The sequence below is a fragment of the Coturnix japonica genome, chromosome 16 (genome assembly GCF_054131305.1).
Source record: "Coturnix japonica strain WE chromosome 16, WE-NBRP24, whole genome shotgun sequence".
NCBI lineage: Eukaryota > Metazoa > Chordata > Aves > Galliformes > Phasianidae > Coturnix > Coturnix japonica.
Window position 1 is genome coordinate 1898639 of NC_140678.1, and position 14687 is coordinate 1913325.

Genomic DNA, 14687 nt, shown 5'->3' on the forward strand with positions numbered 1-14687 from the left:
CAGCCCTGCTGCCCTCATTTCCAGGCAGGCTTCATTTAGATCTTATCTTACCCATTTAAGTGGGGTTTTCAGGATCATACTAATGTGAACAATGTAATCACAAGTAGTATAAACAAATCCAAATCAGATCCTTTGATGGATGGCCAATCCTCTGTGATGAGCTGGAAATAGGAACCCTGTATTATAAATGATGTTGCTTTTTGTATTTATTTCCTTTGGACTTTTAAGCTTATTGTATTATTACTTTTTTCCTACTGTAATATGAAGGGGGGAAAAAAAGACCTTCAGCTCATCTCAGCATCAGTGTGTTGGATGGGAAAGGAAACTGTGTACACTGCAAGTCCAACCTTGAACTTAAGCACTGATAGGGTGTTTTGTTTCTCCATTTCTGAGATGCTTTAAGGCAATTTGGACTCTCAATCTTATGCTTAACAGTCAACATCAGAAGGGCTTTAAGCTTTGCCAGCTGCTCCAAGCGTGGTCTTTTGTAGTCATAGAATGGTTTGGGTTGGAAGGGACTTTGAGGTTGAAGTGCAGGCAGGGCTGCCAACTGATCAAGCGCTGGAATAGATGCATCACCTGTGTGCTCTTCCAATTTATAAGGGAAAAAAATCCATTAAAGACTGAACAAACTGCAGCATGTGGGGTGATGGGATGCTCAGGGATGAAGGTCGATGAGCTGCTTGGTGGCTGCTCTGCCACAGGTGGCCAAGGGGAGATGAGTTTAGGGCATGGAGGTGCTTTGAGGTCTGAGCTGCGAGGGTGGGAATGAGGAGGAGATCCCAAGCTCACTGCTGGGAAGTGCTTGGCCCCATACAGAACCTTATCCCATAGAGGAGACATGGGCACTTCCGCACCAGGGCCAGGTCAGGGCCCCATAGACAGACTGCAGTGGCTGCTGGAAACTCCGGGAAGCGGCTCAGTTAACACAGGATGGACAGAACAAAACCCTGTAGCCATTAATCACCCTGATTTCAGCTGAACATGCACATTCAATTGGCAGTTGTTTACAGAGCTCTTCCCCTGCCGTGTCTGATGGTTAATTACCTGGTGTCCCAAATGGAGCAGCACACCCCATACCCGGAGCTGCTTCACAGGAGTGTTCCTGTATGGGAAGCAGCTCCTGATGGGGAGGTGTGGAAGGAATCACATCCCTTCCCTCGACCCTTTGGTGGTTCCTTCCTTATCCCAAGCGCAATGATGGGGTATGATGAGCCAGAATGGCCCCAGATATCTCCATAGAGCTGAGTGTGTTGTGATGCCAGATGTGAATGGCTCTGTGGCCATGGACAGGAGGATGCAGTTTGCCTTGGAGAGAGGGCAGAGTGCTGCATGGTGTGTGTTTGGTGCCCTAGGAAGCATCCCTGGGTGAGCTGGCAGGAGATAAAAGGGAGCCTGTCAAAGGAGGCAGCCTGTCCTCCTATTGCAGTTAATCTCTTAGCACAGAAGGATTTGAATCCCTGTGATTTAGGGAGATTCTTACTATCTGAATGATGTGGTACCCAGGCCAGAGGGAGCTGGGATATGGAACCAAATCCTGACCTGAGTGGTGCTATCAGGGGGGGTGAGAGGTAATGAATGGGAGCCCTGCAGCCACGTGGGGACCCTTGGGGTCAGGGGATCCCCATAGGCACAGAGCTGTGTGTCTGGGCAGGCACTGAACACGAAGTAAAATGGGAAACCCTTTCTGGAAATACCCCCCCACTGATGGGAAGGTTGTGGGGCCCCCGGATGGTGCTCACAGGGGCGGATCTTACAGGGTGTTAAGAAGGGCTGAGGACAGGGCTGACAGCCAGAAGAGGAAAGCCCCGATCAACAGCACTCACTCCAAGCAAGAGGAAAGGAAAGAAAACCACCATTTGCTGCTGCCCTGCCCATTAGCCAGCTCTGTGGATGATGGAATTGGCTCTTCTCCTCTTCATCAGCTTGCTGTGGGGCTGTAATGGTGAGTGCCTGATAGTTACCTATACTGTGTGGGTCTGGCTGTGCTGAGATCCCCATGCATTTGCTCTGTGTGCTGCTTTTGCTGCTCCTTCTCCTTGCTCCTCAGCTCTGTGCCTATTGTGATGAAGCTGGCATGTGAGTGAATCTCCTTTGCTTTGCTTGTCTGGTGTTTGTCCCCTCTCTGATCCCTGCAGTTCCTTCACACAGGGAGGCCAACCAACAAGCTGGTGGTGGTGCCAAAGGAGCCAGTGGTGCAGTATGGAGATGCTGTGCAGCTGAACTGCTCACTGCCCTGCCCAGGCGGCACAGTGCAATGGAAGGGGCTGGACACCAACCTGGGCAGCATCGATACCTTCCTCACCCACAGCATCCTGAAGATTAGCAGTGCCAAATTGGCCACAGCGGGCACCAAGATCTGCTTGGGCACCTGCGGTGACAGCAGCTACCAGGAAACTGCCCACCTTCAGGTCTACTGTAAGCATCCCCATCCCTTCACTTGGGGGCTCTCCTTGCAAAGGGGGATTCACAGCTTATCATGGCTGTTCCTCTTGTAGCTCTCCCAGAGGTGCTGCAGCTCAGTGTGGACCAAGAACTGATACCAGGGCAGCCAGCCACCCTGCACTGCTCAGCCTTGCATGTGTATCCCATCATTGGGATGAAGCTCACCTGGTACCGGGAGGACAAATTGCTAATGGATGACTTTGAAGAAACAGAGACTGATGAGGGACTGTTTGATGTTGTGACCACAGTGCGGGTGCCGGGGGAGGATGTGGCAGAAGGGGAGGTGTTCAGATGTGAGCTGACGTTAATTATTGGCTCAAAGACCTTCACCCGCGTGGCATCCATTGCTGTGAGCAATAGGGGTGAGTACCACTATGGATTGGGGCTGCTGTGCTTGTGTAGGGTGGGCAGACATGGCACCATCCACCTCTGAGGCTGCTTATGATCCTCTGTTTTCACAGCTGTTACAGAGCAACCAATGGCCACATCCACAGAGAGCCCCCACACCACAGTGACCACAACAGTGACCCACAGCATCACTGTGCCTGCAGCCAGCACATTGCCATCCCCAGAACCGCAGGAGCCCAGCACAGCCCTGAATGCTGCATCACAGAGACCCAAGACCCCCACAGAGTGGGCTGCTGCATCCAAACCCACCCTGCCTGAGCACCATAAAGGCACAGCATTGAGCACAGCATCACTGCATCTGGATAGGACCACAGCCACTGTGAGCCCTGCAGCCACACAGGGACTGGCTATGGATGACAGCAGCCCAGGCTCCCATATAACAACACCCACCTGCAGCCTGCAGATCTGGTCTCTGCCTCCCAATGGGACACGAGGCAGAGCTCTACGCATTGGGTGCCAAGCACATTGTGCCCACAATGCCTCCGTCCATTGGCTTCATACCCCCGTGGCTCTGTCCCAGTACAGGGAGGAGGCAGTGGGCAGTGGTTCTACATTATGGTTGGACCGGGCTGAGCCCCATCACCAAGGCTACTACCAGTGCATCCTGCTGGGCCACCATGCACAAGCAGTCAGCATGGAGCTGGTGGTCTCTGATGGTGAGTAGTTGGGGGGGTCTTCAGTCCCTACCTGTCCCCTCTGCATGTATCCCTTTGGGGTCTGCTGTGGCCATGCTGGGTGTTACTGCAGCCTTCTGGTGTATTAGGGGAGCTGATAAATAGCAGAGTGGCTTTATACAGGGGGAGGTAGGGAGAGCATGAGGGGGGATGGCTTTAAAGCAGAAAGAGAGGAATTTTAGGTGAGGTTTTAGGAAGAAATGCTTTAGCAAGAGGTGGTGAGACCCTGGAGGTGCCCAGGGCCATGGATGGAGCCCTGGGTAGTGTAAGCTGGTGGGGGGCACCCAGTCCATGGCATAGAGGGGCTGTGAGGGCTCTTCTAACCTTACCATTATGTGATATGCTCAAACATGGGGAGCTGTGGGTGTGGGAGGTCGGCCTACAATCCCATATATCCATCTTGTGTCTTTGCAGATACATCCAGCTCCATCCCCCCCATAGCCACAGGGACAGCGTTCTCACTCCTGGGGCTGATAGTGACCGGTGTCGTATCTCGTCGCCTATGGAAAAGATTGAAATCAAGCTACAATCTATCCTAAGAGCGGACGCTGCCTACAGCTGCCCTATTAATTCCCCATCAGCTCCTGCCATCCTTCCTTCTGCTGCTGGCCATGCAGGGAAGCTGGGTGCTTTGTGAGCCAAGCAGCCCAGCTTCATAGGAGCACCAGAACCAGCAGGTTGTGGGGTGCTCAATGACCCCAAGAAGAGCAGCTCCAGCCCAAGGGCTGCCAGGATGGAGCTGGATGGACTCCTTTACATTGGGTGGGCATAGAGAGCTCTGTCTTCATCATAGTGTGTGTGAACAGGGCTGGGATGGGACAGCTCGACCCATAGTTGATGATGCTGCTGCTTGACCAGTGAATGGGGCTGGGATGGATGGATGGATGGATGGATGGATGGATGGATGGATGGATGGATGGGATGGGTAGATGGATGGGTAGATGGATGGATGGAGAGATGAAGAGATGAATGGAGGGATGGATGGGTAGATGGATGGGGCTGTGAAGGATGGATGGATGGATGGAATTATGGATGGAGAGATGGATTTATGGATGGATGGGTGGATGGATGGATGGATGGAGAGATGGATGGATGGAGAGATGGATGGATGGATGAGTAGATAGATGGTTGGATGATGGATGGAGGGGTGGGTGGATGGCTGGATGGATGGATGATGGATGGATGATGGATGGATGGGGCTGTGCAGCCCCTCAGGCTGTATGAGCAGCTGTGGGTGAGGGATGGACGCGTGTTGCTGTGTTGGGGTGCGTTACAGCGGCATTACTCCCAATAAACGAGCTTTATTTGTGTCTATTCTCTGACTCAATCCCCACACCCACACTCAAGATGGCGGCCTCCAGCCTCGCCCAACGGCGGCTTTCTGCCCGCTGATTGGGCGAGAGGGACTATAATAGAGAGAGACCCCACGGTCTTCTCGCCCGCTGATTGGCTGCCAGTCTTCAAGATGGCTACACAGGCGCTTCCCGCTTCAGCGGCGCACCAAGATGGCGGCGACCCGCCTTTCCGCCTGCAGCCAAGATGGCGGCGTACGAGAAGGGACGGGCGGCGGCGGCCACCCCGAGCTCGAGCGGGATGGGAGACGAAGCAGAATTCCTATTACAAGCCGATATCACCGCCATGGTGCGGGAGGCGCTGCTGAAAGTGCTGGAGGCGAGGCCTGAGGAGCCCGTTTCTTTTTTAGCCGATTATTTCGAGCGGTTGGTGCTGGGAGGCTCCGGTACAACGGGAGAAGCGGCTGCGGAGCTGGCGGGGCCGATGCAGCGCCTGGGCCGGGCGCTGTGCTACGTACACCTGGCTCACCACTCCCATAGGTGAGAACGAGAGGCGGGTGGTGGACTACATATCCCAGCATGCCCCGCGGTAGTGGTGCATCACACGCTTCCTGCCTTGCGCGCGGGGCATGCTGGGGGATGTAGTCCTAGCTGAGGTGTTGGGGCTGTGTTTGATGGGGATATATAGTCCTAGCTGAGGTGTTGTTGTGTTTGATGGGGGATATAGTCCTAAATTAGGTATTGAGGTTGTGTTAATGGGGGATATAGACCTAGCTGAAGTGTTGGGGTTGTGTTAATGGGGGATGTAGCCCTAGCTGAGGTGGTGTTGTGTTAATGGGGGATATATTCCTAGCTGAGATATTGAGGTTGTGTTAATGGGGGATATAGACCTAGCTGAGGTGTTGGGGCTGTATTTAATGGGGGCTGTAGCCCTAGCTGAGGTGTTGGGGTTGTGTTAATGGGGATATATAGTCCTAGCTGAGGTGTCATTGTGTTTGCTGTATCTTGCTGCAGGACGGCGTTCAACACCAACATCAGCACAGCCTACGAGGTGCTGGGATCCGGAGGGAGGAGGAAGATGCTGGGTGTGGATGGCCGGCTTTACAGCGAGCTGCTGCGCCGCATCTGTCAGCACGGGGATGCACCGCAGGACGTGGTTGCAGAGCTGCTGCATCGGGTGCAGTGCCGGGATCACGAGGCCGTGCCGTTTGATGTGTTCCGATACGGCGTGTTGAGCTGCTTCGTGCTGCTGGAGTTTGTGAGCAAGGCACGGATGCTGTATGACGTCCTGGATAACGGTGCTGGGGTGGCTGATAAGAGCGTGTGCCAGGCTGTGCTGTGTACATTGGAGGAGGCGTTAGGAGCTGGTGGGCTCTCTGTGCCTGGCCGTTATCTAGAGGCAAGCTCAAGGTTGGGGCCGGATTGTTTAGCGTTGGCTATGGACCGGGCACTGCAGGAGAGGCAGCTCAGCAGCACTATGAGCAGAGAGGAATTCCTGAAGAAAGCCACGGCTTTATTTGTTGCGAAAGTGAAACCTGTTGAGTAACATCCAGGTGGGAGAGACGTTGGCTGGATACCCCTTATGTGCTTCAAACAGTGCTTTGTGTTGAGGACAAGGCTCTGCTCCCTGCTTTGAGGCTTAGGTGAGGCCTGATGATGAGAGATGCTGATTTCCAAGCTCCATTTCTTGCTCCCTTGCCTCTAGAGCTCGATGTCCCCATATCCTGCTGTGCCTCTGCTGAATGTAGCCCCTCTATTCCTATCTGCCATCATTTATTAGGTCTTAAGTGGGAACTGGAAGCTGTAAGGCAGAGGGTTAGTAATTAAAACCAACACAGAGTTAATTAAGCACAGGTCTGGATCTCCAGGTGTCCTGTGGTGCCATTGATGATGCTTTCAGGTTTTGCATTGAGGAGCAGCTTGTTGGTGCTGTAAAGCTGTTGGTAAGCAGCTGCTCTCCCTCTTTCCTTGCTCTCTATGTCCCAAACCCCCTCCAGCTCTACAATCCAAGCTCTGCAGATGAAGGTTTGTAATTGAACGGTGATTTCTCCCAATGGAAACTGCTGACGTGGGACCATTTGAGCACCAAAAGACTATAAACGAGCTCCTATTCCTATAGAGATCGCTTTGCTTTTTGTGGCGGGTCGAGTGTATTTATTCGGATTGATCTACTGTCAAACATTAAAGCCCTTTTTTCTTAGCTTCCAGTTTCTTTATTGCTTGCATCCAACGGCAGCAGCGTTCAGACTGGAGCCGGTTAAAGCAGCACAGAGCAACGTTAACCCACAACCCCACTCCCCCATTGGCTGACAACACAATGTGGGCGGATCCATCCTCATGCCCGCCCCTTCCCCTTAACAGCTGCCGCTGTGTTCTCCCTTCGTTCGCCCCCATCGCTCTCTCCTGCGGCCGCTGTCGGATCTACGCAAGTCCCCGGCTTCATTTGCGGCCTACTCTTTATCGTCTCGATGGCTCGGTCCGTCGTACCCAGCTCACAGAAGGCGTTGCTATTGGAACTCAAAGGGCTGCAGGAAGAACCAGTGGAAGGGTTTCGGGTCAATTTGGTGGACGAGGGGGATCTGTACAACTGGGAGGTGGCCATCTTTGGCCCCCCCAACACCTACTACGAGGGCGGGTACTTCAAGGTGAGCTACTAGGAGGGGGGAAACAAGGCAGTGTGTGAATGGGAGACCAGCGGGGGTGAAGCTGTGTTGGTAGGGAATGGTCGTTGTGTGGGTTTGAGTTGAGATGGGGGTTAGGAAAGGGGAAGGGAAGCGTGTTGTGTTGGTGGGATACGAGTGTGGGGGGAGTGGGGAGGGTCCAGGTGGGGGTTGTGGTGTGGGGGAGAAGCTGGGGGTGTCATAGGGCTGGTAATAGGGAGTGTGAGGGGTGCTGAGGAGTGGGGAACTGGCTGGACTTGTTGCTGGGGCCTTCGGACATTGTGGCTTATGGAGTTGGGCTGCTTTTGGGGGTCTGGCAGGAGAAGCTGCCAGCAGAGAAGGGAGATAAAGTGCAGGAGATAAAGTGCTGATGTTTGCTGCTAAACTGCACGGGGATCCTTGTGGAAAGGGGATTTGGGCACCCCCAGAGGCTGCTCCCCTCTTCCCCCCTCGCCCTTTGCCTGTGGGTGTTGGAGATAGAGCTTGGGATTGTGTGTTCCCTCTACCAAAGGACCCCAGGGCATCACCACCGAGCCAGGAGGGAAGGGACAAAGGACTCTGTGCTGCTCTGTGTGGCTCAGGCAGTTTCAGTGCAGGGCAAATTATGTGGTTTTTTTGGGGGGTTTTGAGTGCGTGGCATGACTGTGCTCAGTGCCTGAGAGAGGAATGTGTGTACATGTTCTTCCCAGCTGTTGTGCAACCCGTGTAGCTGTTTTTCTTCCTCTTCCTGCCTCCTCTGCTCATGGTTGATTTGTCTCTTGCTCTGCTGGCAGGGTGGGGGTGTGCCCAGGTGAGTCACCCTGGTGGTCATCAAGTCTGATGCTCCAGAGTGAGATATTCACTGACATATTTCCCCTATTGCCTTTGCCTGAGGCTCTGAACTCTCACATTTCAGCAGCCCATGCTCTTATTTTATGCTGGAGCATTCCCCGGCTCAATCCTGTTAAGTGCTGATGGAGGAGAGGCCTATATGAGAGAGAGGGCTATGACAGCATGTGCACATTCACATACAGCAAGGCACAGCTCCATCCAGAGCCCCCATGGGGAGTGCTTTGCTTGTGGATGGTTTTGTTCTTCTCCTCGGACAACAAAGGGGATTATTCTGCCAAGTTCAGCTGTTTGGCCCCAGTGCAGCACAGGGCCTGGTGTTGTTTGTGGGCCTCGTGGAGCTCTGTGTGCACACAAAATGTGTTTAACCCCAGCTTCCATTCTCGCTGCTTCTTTTTCCACCTTTCTGTGTTGCGTAGAGCAGAGCAAGCAGACGAAGGGCTGGAGGAAATGGGCTTAACGAGGCTCCTGTAACCTGCACTGATTGTGACAGAGGACCTGACCTCCTTTGTGAAGTGCCATGGAGAGTGGCAGCAGATGGACCCGGGGTCAGATATGGGGCTGGGTAGTTGGGATGTGACCAGATGTCCGTCTGTGCTGATCTTTTAGTGACTGTTGGCTGGCAGCAGAGTTTGGCAGTGCTGTGTATTCACAAGGCTGTAATCCCAGAAGCAGCCAAAGCGTCTTTTGCAATGACTGCCCTGAACGGGGCCTGCACTGGGATATCATAAGTCTTGTTCTATAGAGGATGAGAGCAATGATCCCCAATTACCACCACATTTATGTTGAGCGGAGCCATTTCAATGGCACTGTCATTTAATGTAACTAACTCCCAGGTTTTCAGCTGGGAATCATCATCATCAACTAATATTCAGGGTGCTTGTGTCCTGAAGCTGAATTTCATGTTGCTATTATTTCTGACTGTTGGCTTCTCTTCTAACAGTGACTAAACCTCAATCAGAACATTTGCTTTTAGAGCCTTGAAATGCCCTGAAAGCCCCAAATGTGGCTTTTACCCCATTCCATGGAGGATAAAGTCACCACCGTGCTCCTCTACACAGTATAGACCTGCTCAAAGGCCAGCAATGAGGCTTTTCTCTTGACCTGCCTTGATCAGTTCATTCATGCAGGAGAGCCTGATGGGTGTTTTGTTGTCTCTGCTGGCAATGGACGTGGGCCGCTGCGTGATCCTCATCCACACTTATTTTTAGTGCCTTATCTATGCGGTATGGCTGGTTTCGACTCAGTCTCTTTTTTCACTGTTGACGAGCTATTTATAGAGGTTCAGTGTATTACTCAGAGCTCCAAACACCCGATGCCTCTTCCCTGTTAAGCTCTGAAGGGTAAACACTCTTCTTCCTTGTCGCTCAGTTGTAGCTGTGCCCCTTGTATCATGAACAGGAGAACAGCGTGGGGTTCCTAGTGCTAGATTTGGTTGTGCTTACCCCCCTGCAAATATCCAGCCCTTGCATCACTGCTGTTGATCACATAGAAGCTGTGTTGTTACCCACCATAGGTGAACCAGGTGGGATAGACCTGCACATCTGGGACCTGGTTGCAAAAGTAGGGAGGATGGGGAAGGCTGGCAGAGGTGGAATTAGTTTCTCAAGGGGTTTGGTAAGGAAAAACATCCGGGGAGTTGCCCATGGTGGCTGTTTGTTTGCCAAGCAGCTTGGTTGCTATTTCTGCTTTGGAACATGTGATCAGTGCTCTCCTCTGGCCCCTCCAGTCTGCAAACTCGTTCCAGGCCTTGCTTTGCCTTTGAGGTGAGGCAGTAATTCACCTCCCAGTGGCTTCCAGCCAGTGCTGAGACTGTATCTGCAGTGCAGGGGGGTTGACAGAGGCTTCTTTACCCTGGTGGTAGTCAGAGTTACGTGGCTTCTTTCCATCCCTTTTCAGAAACCAACAGTGATGACTTCTTATCATTTCCTTGCAGGCCCGTCTCCGATTTCCCATCGACTACCCCTATTCTCCCCCTGCGTTCAGGTTCTTGACCAAAATGTGGCACCCCAACATCTATGAGGTAGGTATTCTGGAATAGCTTCATGTATTGGAACCACAGCTGACAGAGGCTTTTAGGACAGCCTGTCCTCTAACCTGAAACTGGTTCCAGGTTAGTCAGGCATAAGGGCTCCATGCTTATGCAGCAAGGTCGTGGTGCTTGAGCTAAGGGTGGATGCAGAGTGGTGGCTTGCTGGGCCCTGCAGTGGTGCAGCTGCTGCTTGAAGCCATTGAGGAGCACCAGGAGAGCTGCGCCACGTGTTCAATGTCAGCTGGTGACTTGGCAGCCCCATCTGTATCATACCAGTAGTGTCAGGGTGTTGATCCAATGCCTGAGAGTGCAGACAGCGTGGTAGCCTTTTCAATATCCCATTCGAGGTAATAAAAACACAGGCTGGGACTTCCTCACATGTCTTAAGCCAAAGGGAAGAGCAGCCCAGGGTGCTGGGGCAGAGGATGAGCTGCTTCTGGGCCGTGCTTGGGGCAGCAGCCCCTACTAATGCTATTTTTCTATGTACTTTCAGACTGGTGATGTCTGCATCTCCATCCTGCACCCACCAGTGGATGATCCACAGAGTGGGGAGCTGCCATCCGAGCGGTGGAACCCTACACAGAATGTGAGGTATGGGCAGGGCTGGGGAGAGGGAGGGAGTGAGTGGGGACCTGTGGGAGGCTGCTGGCATCCATTGGGTTGCAGGCAGCTGCAGACCTGCCTTGGTTCTTACTTGCTTGTGTCTCTTGGCTGCCAGGACCATTCTTCTGAGCGTGATCTCATTGCTGAATGAACCCAACACGTTTTCTCCAGCCAACGTTGATGCCTCTGTGATGTACCGCAAATGGAAGGAGAGCAAAGGAAAGGATCGGGAGTACACAGACATCATCAGGTGTGTGGGGAGCTGGGCTGAGACCCAGCAGCATTCCTATAGACTTTGAGAGGGCTTAACTGAGCTGTGGTTGTGTGTTACATGGGATAATGAGATCCTGAGGGCGCAGCCTGTTCAGTTTTATCTGCAGGCTCCTTGGGTAGAAGGATTCTGGCTCTGAATGTGGCTCTCGAGGAGCAGTTTGGCTGTGTTACGTGCTCAGCTTTGTTGCTGATGTGAGCCCTGGTTCTTTTCAGCTCTAAAGCTGAGGGTGTGGGTATGCAGCACTGCATTGCTGCCAGGTCTGTGGTTTGGGGCTGGCCAACCTTGGCATGGCAACAGGGGCCCTCAGAGCATGGGACACTCCCAGTCCTTTGTGGTGAGTGAGTGTGAGCTGGTGCACAAGAGGGGAAAAAGAGCTGCATCCCCAAGCTGTGCTGTGCAAAGCCCCTGTTCTCACCTCATCTGCTTCTCCCCCCTCCAGAAAACAAGTCCTGGGAACAAAAGTGGATGCTGAGCGGGATGGCGTGAAGGTCCCCACCACACTGGCAGAGTATTGTGTAAAGACCAAGACTCCGGCCCCAGATGAGGGCTCAGACCTCTTTTATGATGACTATTACGAGGATGATGAGATGGAAGAGGAAGCAGACAACTGCTATGGTGATGAGGATGACTCTGGCAATGAGGAATCTTGATGGCCCTCTGGCACTGCAAAAAAAAAGTGCTGTAAACTACTGAATTTTACCTCAACTAGGACGAACTGGTTTGAATTTAGCATCTGTCAGCCCTGAAATTAACTCTACCTCACAGGGAGACTGTTCTGCTGTTGTAAAGGAAACCCCACCTGCTGTCATTGTAAAGGGGGGGGAGGAAGCAAAAAACAGAAACAAACCCTATTTTATGAACTCATGGAGAGGGGGGGTGGGTGGGAATGGGAAAAGTCGTGTTGGGGGTATTTGCAAATGCACAAAAAGCAGGGAGCTTGTGCTTCTGGCTGGGTTGAGGAGTTATGGGGAAGCTGGAGTTGTTTGGACACGATCAGCTCTTTTTGTGGAGGCTGTGAAGCTGGTGAGTGGTCGCTTTGGTAGAAAGCATGTAAGATTTGCTGTGGCTTTCTACAGTCATTGAACTGGCTGAATAGGAAGGGCTGCAGGATGGGCACAACTGCCCCCTTCCCTGGGGCAAGGTTGTCCTGCCTGATTTAGGACTGTCCCCTGTGGGACCCTTTTTCTGCCCTTCCCACACTGCTAGGGCACAGGTCTGGACTGTTTGTAGCTTTTAACTAGTTAAAGGGATGGGATAATTTGGAGTCCTTTCTGCTTCTGTTTGTTGTTTTGTTTTTATTTTTCCTCTTTTTTTTGGAAACTATTTAATAAAGTAGTTTAAGGGAACAGCTGTGTGGGTGCCTGAGGCCAACTTTGGATGAGCTCAGGCTGCAGATGGATGGTGGGGTTGGGAGGGTTCCTCCAATAACCCTCATCTCTCCTTCCCTCTGTAGACTGGGGAGGTTTAACCCAGAGAGTTTGCTGTGCTCAGGCAACTCTGTGTGCCCCAGACCTGCCCAGGCATCACCCATATGCCTCAACTTGGAGCAATGCCCTTTTGCTGCCTGGTTTCTTGCTGCTTTCTCTGATGTGGGTGCAGCTGGGCAGCACCCCAAGCCCTGCAGGCCAGGAATGGCCAGGCTTGTGTGCCTTGTTAGGGCTGTGTTGGCCTCTGCCCTGCTCCAACCTGTGCCTCATTGGGGTGGATGGGGGTGGGGGGGAAGCACTGCTGCTTGTTTCTTGGGGCTGGGGCCTCTGTGCTCCCCACCATCGAATCAGTAATGAGCAAAACTTCCCCTTGCATGACACTGTGTAAACTGGATAAGGATTTGACTGACTGCTATGCCTGCACATGGTCAAGGCACGTGCATTGCTGCCTGAGGAAATGAGGTTAAAAGGTGGATAGGATTATTATCACTTTAATGGGGCTAGCACAGGGCAGCACCAGCCTGAGCTGCAGCTTCCAGATCAACCAACCCTTTGCTTTTCCTAAGGGCTGCTCTGTGCATTGCAAGGGTGTATCCTACACACAGAGGGAGTCTTGGTGCTCCTACAGTGCAGGTGAGGAAAGCAAATGGATGGGAGGGGGCAGCCGGGCAGGACGTGGGGGTAGTTGAACACAGAGCTTTGAAGAGGAACTTGAAGAGGATTCAAGAGTTTACAAGAACAAGCATCTCCCCACAGGGAGCACTGCAGGGAATGGCGTCAGTGGCTGCATTGTTTGAGTATTTCCTGCCCCCCCCTCCTTCCATCCTGCAACCTCTGCCCCCTGTTAGGTATGAGCTCTGGGGTTGGTTCAGATGAGGGTGGGAGAAGGGGGGGGCTCAGGGATGGAGCTGCTGCCCTGTGCAGGGCCCCATGCTGTGCTGATAGGAGCAGAAGCACCTGCCCATGCTGCGTTATCGCCTGGTGCTTATCAGGGAGCTTCAGCTGGGCTGGAAATGGGGACTCTGAGCCCAAACATAACCCAGAGCAAATGGAAGATGCTGTGTTGGCTGAGGGACGCGTGGTGGGAACCCATTGCTGCCAGCCGGGTCCTGGCGTGCTGTGCTGCTGGTTTGCCTTGGCAGGAGCCGTGCTGTTGTTCTCAGGCCTCTTTTGTCTCTGATTCACCCCCTGGGCTGGGGAAACGCTGCCTGGTTCCCTTCCCATGTGCTCAGCCATGGCCCCAATTCACCCTGATGCCTCCAGCGTGGCCATAGGGACACTCAGTTCTAATTGGGGACCCCATGGCCCCCCACAGCCCCTATGGCCCTGCTGGTCCGGCTGCATGGAGACCCCTGAGGCCATAAATACTGAGGTTTGAGGTCAGATAACAGCTCTATGGGGTGTCTCCTGGGCTCCTCCACCCAGCCCTATTCGCAGCCCCATCCCAGCCCCATTCCCAGCCCTATTAGCAGCCCCATTCCCAGCCCTATTAGCAGCCCCATTCCCAGCCCTATTAGCAGCCCCATTCCCAGCCCTATTAGCAGCCCCATTCCCAGCCCTATTAGCAGCCCCATTCCCAGCCCTATTAGCAGCCCCATTCCCAGCCCTATTAGCAGCCCCATTCCCAGCCCTATTAGCAGCCCCATTCCCAGCCCTATTAGCAGCCCCATTCCCAGCCCTATTAGCAGCCCCATTCCCAGCCCTATTAGCAGCCCCATTCCCAGCCCTATTAGCAGCCCCATTCCCAGCCCTATTAGCAGCCCCATTCCCAGCCCTATTAGCAGCCCCATTCCCAGCCCTATTAGCAGCCCCATTCCCAGCCCTATCCCAGCCCCATTCCCAGCCCTATCCCAGCCCCATTCCCATCCCTATTCCCAGCCCCTTCCCATCCCCGCTGTGTAGGTACAGGGCAGGTTTAGGGTCAGCCGGAGTTTGCCCGTGGGCGCACAGCGCTACGCAAACAGTGTAAGATCAAAGGGCAGCCCGCTGTTACGCCGCCGTTCTCCCTCCGCGAATGGCGTAACGGGAGCGCGCCTCGCTCAGG

At 53.4% G+C, this 14687-nt stretch overlaps 3 protein-coding genes across 9 annotated transcripts; all 3 read left to right on the forward strand.

Moving 5' to 3' along the window:
* The first annotated feature begins 1745 nt into the window (after positions 1-1745).
* On the forward strand, positions 1746-4841 carry MADCAM1 (mucosal vascular addressin cell adhesion molecule 1). The gene is made up of 5 exons (XM_015886542.3): positions 1746-1945; positions 2152-2418; positions 2499-2807; positions 2907-3509; positions 3942-4841. The coding sequence occupies exons 1-5, from the start codon at positions 1894-1896 to the stop codon at positions 4064-4066; spliced, it is 1356 nt and encodes a 451-aa protein (XP_015742028.2). The 5' UTR covers positions 1746-1893; the 3' UTR covers positions 4067-4841.
* Positions 4842-5057: 216 nt separating this feature from the next.
* TPGS1 (tubulin polyglutamylase complex subunit 1) lies at positions 5058-10875 on the forward strand. 7 transcript variants are annotated; one of them, XR_014935035.1, is made up of 4 exons: positions 5058-5359; positions 5834-6372; positions 10244-10330; positions 10833-10875. XR_014935035.1 is itself a non-coding variant. In XM_085517688.1 (3 exons), exons 1-2 carry the CDS (start codon positions 5067-5069, stop codon positions 6363-6365), a joined length of 825 nt encoding a protein of 274 aa, XP_085373814.1. In that variant the 5' UTR covers positions 5058-5066; the 3' UTR covers positions 6366-6372; positions 7181-7291. The 7 variants fall into 7 exon arrangements, 3 of the variants coding, with proteins under 3 accessions (XP_085373814.1, XP_085373813.1, XP_015742030.2); XR_014935034.1 differs by lacking the exon at positions 10833-10875 and having other exon boundaries at positions 5834-6462; XR_014935033.1 differs by lacking the exons at positions 10244-10330; positions 10833-10875 and adding an exon at positions 7181-7291 and having other exon boundaries at positions 5834-6462.
* Positions 7186-12562, forward strand: CDC34 (cell division cycle 34, ubiquitin conjugating enzyme). Its single transcript, XM_015886547.3, has 5 exons — positions 7186-7464; positions 10244-10330; positions 10833-10930; positions 11058-11192; positions 11656-12562. Exons 1-5 carry the CDS (start codon positions 7288-7290, stop codon positions 11864-11866), a joined length of 708 nt encoding a protein of 235 aa, XP_015742033.1. The 5' UTR covers positions 7186-7287; the 3' UTR covers positions 11867-12562.
* The last annotated feature ends 2125 nt before the right edge of the window (positions 12563-14687 follow it).